Source organism: Scomber japonicus, chromosome 17 (genome assembly GCF_027409825.1).
Source record: "Scomber japonicus isolate fScoJap1 chromosome 17, fScoJap1.pri, whole genome shotgun sequence".
NCBI lineage: Eukaryota > Metazoa > Chordata > Actinopteri > Scombriformes > Scombridae > Scomber > Scomber japonicus.
Genome location: NC_070594.1, coordinates 271,284 through 278,783, shown reverse-complemented (window position 1 = coordinate 278,783; position 7,500 = coordinate 271,284). Strand labels below are relative to the sequence as shown.

The following is a 7,500-nucleotide window of genomic DNA, read 5'->3' as shown; positions in this document are numbered from 1 at the left end:
GAACCCTTTAGGACCCTTCAGAGGGGACCAGAGGAACCCTTTAGGACCCTTCAGAGGGGACCAGAGGAACCCTTTAGAACCCTTCAGAGGGGACTTAAAGGAACTCTTTAGGACCCTTCAGAGGGGACTTATAGGAACCCTTTAGAACCCTTCAGAGGGGACCAGAGGAACCTTTTAGGACCCTTCAGAGGGGACTTATAGGAACCCTTTAGGACCCTTCAGAGGGGACCAGAGGAACCCTTTAGAACCCTCATGAGGGGACCAGAGGAACCCTTTAGAACCCTCATGAGGGGACCAGAGGAACCCTTTAGGACCTTTCAGAGGGGACTTAAAGGAACCCTTTAGGACCCTTCAGAGGGGACTTAAAGGAACCCTTTAGGACCCTTATGAGGGCACTTCAAGGAACCCTGTGATGTCATGTTCTCGTACCCTAACCCTGTGATGTCATACCCTAACCCTGTGATGTCATACCCTAACCCTGTGATGTCATGTTCTCGTACCCTAACCCTGTGATGTCATACCCTAACCCTGTGATGTCATACCCTAACCCCGTGATGTCATACCCTAACCCTGTGATGTCATACCCTAACCCTGTGATGTCATACCCTAACCCCGTGATGTCATACCCTAACCCTGTGATGTCATACCCTAACCCTATGATGTCATACCCTAACCCTGTGATGTCATGTTCTCGTACCCTAACCCTGTGATGTCATACCCTAACCCTGTGATGTCATACCCTAACCCTGTGATGTCATGTTCTCGTACCCTAACCCTGTGATGTCATGCTCAGGGGAGATCAGCTGTTATCAGGATGAGATCGAGACGGAGCTGGAGAAGAGCCGACCCAAGCTGAGAGGAATCTACGCTGCGTACACCAAAGAAATCGGTTTGTTCAAAGTCACTTTTACTTTTTCCAGGTTTCACAGAAACACTGGCAGGCGTTGAGCTCTTCCTGACCTTTGACCTCTTATTTTCAGACCCTCAGGACGAGGAGTGCGTGACCTCTGAACCCGACGAGGTGGAGGTGGAAGACGACGAGCTCCAGGCCGCCACCGAACACCTGACTCAAGACTTCCTGTGTCATGTAATCCAGGAGGAGGAGGCGCGAGGCAAAAAGACTGACGATGTCGTCGGTGAGAAGGAGGCGCAGCCGGAGGGGGAGGGGCCTCCTCGCCAGCCCCCCCCCCTGGCTGTCATTCTGGGGACGTTGCCCAGGGCAACCAGCCTGGGCCTCCAGCAGAACCTCAGCACCTTCAGCAAGCTAGAAACAGACGGCCAAGACGGTGAGAACAGAAACCCTTCAGTGACATCATCATGACATCATCATGACATCATCATGACATCATCATGACATCATCATGACAACACAGGTTGACACAGATGATGGTCTGAGAGAGAATAATAATATAATTAATAATAATATAATAATAATACTTAAACCAGTTAAATGCTGATTAAAGTCTCCGTAACAGGAAGTGATGTCACTAAGGTCAGACTGTTATTTTCCAGATGAGCCGTCTGAGAGCGGAGATCTGGATCTGGACGGCATCGATGATCAGGAGATCGAGAAGGTCAGTTTGATTGTTCTACATGTTCTGTGTGTTGATCAGCTGATTGTTCTACGTGTTGATCAGCTGATTGTTCTACATGTTGATCAGCTGATTGTTCTACATGTTCTGCATGTTGATCAGCTGATTGTTCTACGTGTTGATCAGCTGATTGTTCTACATGTTGATCAGCTGATTGTTCTACATGTTGATCAGCTGATTGTTCTACGTGTTGATCAGCTGATTGTTCTACATGTTCTGCATGTTGATCAGCTGATTGTTCTACATGTTCTGCATGTTGATTAGCTGATTGTTCTACATGTTCTGCATGTTGATCAGCTGATTGTTCTACATGTTGATCAGCTGATTGTTCTACATGTTGATTAGCTGATTGTTCTACATGTTCTGTGTGTTGATCAGCTGATTGTTCTACGTGTTGATCAGCTGATTGTTCTGAGTGTTGATCAGCTGATTGTTCTACGTGTTGATCAGCTGATTGTTCTGCATGTTGATCAGCTGATTGTTCTACGTGTTGATCAGCTGATTGTTCTACGTGTTGATCAGCTGATTGTTCTACATGTTGATCAGCTGATTGTTCTACATGTTCTGCATGTTGATCAGCTGATTGTTCTACATGTTCTGCATGTTGATCAGCTGATTGTTCTACATGTTCTGCATGTTGATCAGCTGATTGTTCTACGTGTTGATCAGCTGATTGTTCTACATGTTGATCAGCTGATTGTTCTACATGTTCTGCATGTTGATCAGCTGATTGTTCTACATGTTCTGCATGTTGATCAGCTGATTGTTCTACATGTTGATTAGCTGATTGTTCTACATGTTCTGCATGTTGATCAGCTGATTGTTCTACATGTTCTACATGTTGATCAGCTGATTGTTCTACATGTTGATCAGCTGATTGTTCTACATGTTCTGCATGTTGATCAGCTGATTGTTCTACATGTTCTGCATGTTGATCAGCTGATTGTTCTACATGTTCTGCATGTTGATCAGCTGATTGTTCTACGTGTTGATCAGCTGATTGTTCTACATGTTGATCAGCTGATTGTTCTACATGTTGATCAGCTGATTGTTCTACGTGTTGATCAGCTGATTGTTCTACATGTTCTGCATGTTGATCAGCTGATTGTTCTACATGTTCTGCATGTTGATTAGCTGATTGTTCTACATGTTCTGCATGTTGATCAGCTGATTGTTCTACATGTTGATCAGCTGATTGTTCTACGTGTTGATCAGCTGATTGTTCTACATGTTGATTAGCTGATTGTTCTACATGTTCTGTGTGTTGATCAGCTGATTGTTCTACGTGTTGATCAGCTGATTGTTCTGAGTGTTGATCAGCTGATTGTTCTACATGTTGATCAGCTGATTGTTCTACGTGTTGATCAGCTGATTGTTCTACGTGTTGATCAGCTGATTGTTCTACATGTTCTGCATGTTGATCAGCTGATTGTTCTACATGTTCTGCATGTTGATCAGCTGATTGTTCTGAGTGTTGATCAGCTGATTGTTCTACATGTTGATCAGCTGATTGTTCTGTGTGTTGATCAGCTGATTGTTCTACATGTTGATCAGCTGATTGTTCTACGTGTTGATCAGCTGATTGTTCTACGTGTTGATCAGCTGATTGTTCTACATGTTGATCAGCTGATTGTTCTACATGTTCTGCATGTTGATCAGCTGATTGTTCTACATGTTCTGCATGTTGATCAGCTGATTGTTCTACATGTTGATCAGCTGATTGTTCTACATGTTCTGCATGTTGATCAGCTGATTGTTCTACATGTTCTGCATGTTGATCAGCTGATTGTTCTACGTGTTGATCAGCTGATTGTTCTACATGTTGATCAGCTGATTGTTCTACATGTTCTGCATGTTGATCAGCTGATTGTTCTACGTGTTGATCAGCTGATTGTTCTACATGTTGATCAGCTGATTGTTCTACATGTTCTGCATGTTGATTAGCTGATTGTTCTACATGTTCTGCATGTTGATCAGCTGATTGTTCTGAGTGTTGATCAGCTGATTGTTCTACATGTTCTGCATGTTGATCAGCTGATTGTTCTACATGTTCTACATGTTGATCAGCTGATTGTTCTACATGTTGATCAGCTGATTGTTCTACATGTTCTGCAGTACATCCTGAACGACACCGAGGTTCAGCTGAAGACGGAGCTGTGGATGCAACAGAACCAGGAATACCTGAAGGAGCAGAGCGGTCAGTCACATCATTACATCATCACATCATTACATCATCACATCATTACATCATCACATCATTACATCATCACATCATTACATCATTACATCATTACATCATCACATCATTACATCATCACATCATTACATCATTACATCATCACATCATTACATCATCACATCATTACATCATCACATCATCACATCATTACATCATCACATCATTACATCATTACATCATCACATCATTACATCATTACATCATTACATCATCACATCATCACATCATTACATCATCACATCATTACATCATTACATCATCACATCATTACATCATCACATCATTACATCATCACATCATCACATCATTACATCATCACATCATTACATCATCAAGTCATTACATCATCACATCATCACATCATTACATCATCACATCATTACATCATCACATCATTACATTATTACATCATTACATCATTACATCATCACATCATTACATCATTACATCATTACATCATCACATCATCACATCATTACATCATTACATCATCACATCATTACATCATTACATCATCACATCATTACATCATTACATCATTACATCATCACATCATTACATCATCACATCATTACATCATTACATCATTACATCATTACATCATCACATCATCACATCATTACATCATCACATCATTACATCATCACATCATCACATCATTACATCATCACATCATTACATCATCACATCATTACATCATCACATCATTACATCATCACATCATCACATCATTACATCATTACATCATTACATCACATCATTACATCATCAAATCATTACATCATTACATCACATCATCACATCATTACATCATTACATCATTACATCATTACATCATCACATCATCACGTCATTACATCATCACATCATTACATCATCACATCATTACATCATTACATCATTACATCATTACATCACATCATCACATCATTACATCATTACATCATTACGTCATCACATCATCACATCATTACATCATCACGTCATTACATCATCACATCATTACATCATCACATCATTACATTATTACATCATTACATCATTACATCATTACATCATCACATCATCACGTCATTACATCATCACGTCATTACATCATCACGTCATTACATCATCACATCATTACATCATCACATCATTACATTATTACATCATTACATCATTACATCATCACATCATTACATCATTACATCATTACATCATCACATCATTACATCATCACATCATTACATCATTACATCATCACATCATTACATCATTACATCATTACATCATCACATCATTACATCATCACATCATTACATCATCACATCATTACATCATTACATCATTACATCATCACATCATTACATCATTACATCATTACATCATCACATCATTACATCATTACATCATCACATCATCACATCATCACATCATTACATCATCACATCATTACATCATTACATCATCACATCATCACGTCATTACATCATCACATCATTACATCATCACATCATTACATCATCACATCATTACATCATTACATCATCACATCATTACATCATTACATCATTACATCATCACATCATTACATCATCACATCATTACATCATTACATCATTACATCATTACATCATCACATCATTACATCATCACATCATTACATCACATCATTACATCATTACATCATTACATCATCACATCATTACATCATCACGTCATTACATCATTACATCATCACATCATCACATCATTACATCATCACATCATTACATCACATCATTACATCATCACATCATTACATCACATCATTACATCATCACATCATTACATCACATCATTACATCATTACATCATTACATCATCACATCATTACATCATCACGTCATTACATCATTACATCATCACATCATCACGTCATTACATCATCACATCATTACATCATCACATCATTACATCATCACATCATTACATCATTACATCATCACATCATTACATCACATCATTACATCATCACATCATTACATCACATCATTACATCATCACATCATTACATCACATCATTACATCATCACATCATCACATCATTACATCATTACATCATCACGTCATCACATCATTACATCATCACATCATTACATCATTACATCCAAATATAAACATGATTTACAACATTTGCTGAATGTGAATCACTTCCTGTTTGCAGAGAAAGAAGAACGGATCAGAAAAGAGAAGGAACGAGGAACGTATAAAGAGAAGGTGAGACGACTTCCTGCTTCTCACTTCTGTTTGAGTCTCTGATCACTTCCTGTGTGACTTTAGTCTGTGAGCTTCACAGTCAGGGGTTAGGGGTCAGGGGTTAGGGGTCAGGAGTTAGGGGTCAGGGGTTAGGGGTCAGGGTTAGGGGTCAGGATCAGGGGTCAGGAGTTAGGGGTTAGGGTTAGGGGTCAGGAGTTAGGGGTCAGGGTTAGGGGTCAGGGTTAGGGGTCAGGAGTTAGGGGTCAGGGGTTAGGGGTCAGGAGTTAGGGGTCAGGGTCAGGGTTAGGGGTCAGGAGTTAGGGGTCAGGGGTTAGGAGTTAGGGGTCAGGGTTACGGGTCAGGGTTAGGGGTTAGAGGTCAGGGGTTAGGGGTTAGGGGTCAGGAGTTAGGGGTCAGGGTTACGGGTCAGGGTTAGGGGTTAGGGGTCAGGAGTTAGGGGTCAGGAGTTAGGGGTCAGGGTTAGGGGTCAGGGGTTAGGGGTCAGGGTTAGGGGTTAGGGGTCAGGAGTTAGGGGTTAGGGGTCAGGGGTTAGGGGTTAGGGGTTAGAGGTCAGGGGTTAGGGGTCAGGGGTTAGGGGTTAGAGGTCAGGGTTTAACCTCTGACTGCTTCCAGCCCAAGAAGTCAAAGAAGAAGAAGGAGCTGATGGAAGCGTCCACAGCCAGCGAGGCCATCGAGAAGATGTTGGAGAAGAAGAAGATCTCCAGTAAGATCAACTACGAGGTCCTCAGAGACCTGAACAGCCGGGGGACAGGAAGTGGGGGGGGCAGCAGTCCCCCCTCCGACCCCCCCGACTGCGCCACACAAAAACCACTCAGTCGCCGCCGCCGCAAGAAGACCAGCAGCAGCAACCTGGAGCTAGCTAACACTGCTAGCATGATGGGAAAGAGGTATGACGTCATCACTGTAGAACAGGAATGACATCACTGTAATGACATCATCACCGTAGAACAGGAATGACATCATCACCGTAGAACAGGAATGACATCACTGTAATGACATCATCACTGTAGAACATGAATGACATCACTGTAATGACATCATCACCGTAGAACAGGAATGACATCATCACCGTAGAACAGGAATGACATCATCACCGTAGAACAGGAATGACATCACTGTAATGACATCATCACTGTAGAACATGAATGACATCACTGTAATGACATCATCACCATAGAACAGGAATGACATCATCACTGTAGAACAGGAATCACACACAGCTGACCTCTGACCCTGCTGTTCTAGGCTCCGCCCCCTCCTGTCCTCCACATCAAAGAAGAAGAAACATGGGTCCCAGGTGAGTGACTTGTCTCACCTCTCTCACCTCTCTCACCTCTCACCTGTCTTACCTGTCTCATCTGTCTCACCTCTCTCACCTGTCTCACCTGTCTCACCTGTCTCACCTCTCTCACCTGTCTCACATCTCTC

The 7,500-nt window shown here is 41.8% G+C and overlaps 1 protein-coding gene across 1 annotated transcript in view; it reads left to right on the top strand.

Moving 5' to 3' along the window:
• The window catches only part of LOC128377362 (transcription factor IIIB 90 kDa subunit-like), a 63,953-nt gene that overhangs the window by 50,186 nt on the left and 6,267 nt on the right, over positions 1-7,500 (top strand). Inside the window, exons 11-17 of the mRNA XM_053337308.1 lie at positions 794-889; positions 981-1,286; positions 1,513-1,574; positions 3,708-3,789; positions 6,020-6,072; positions 6,685-6,959; positions 7,318-7,369. Coding sequence (XP_053193283.1) covers positions 794-889; positions 981-1,286; positions 1,513-1,574; positions 3,708-3,789; positions 6,020-6,072; positions 6,685-6,959; positions 7,318-7,369 — 926 coding nt within the window. The remainder of the gene's footprint in view (positions 1-793; positions 890-980; positions 1,287-1,512; positions 1,575-3,707; positions 3,790-6,019; positions 6,073-6,684; positions 6,960-7,317; positions 7,370-7,500) is intronic.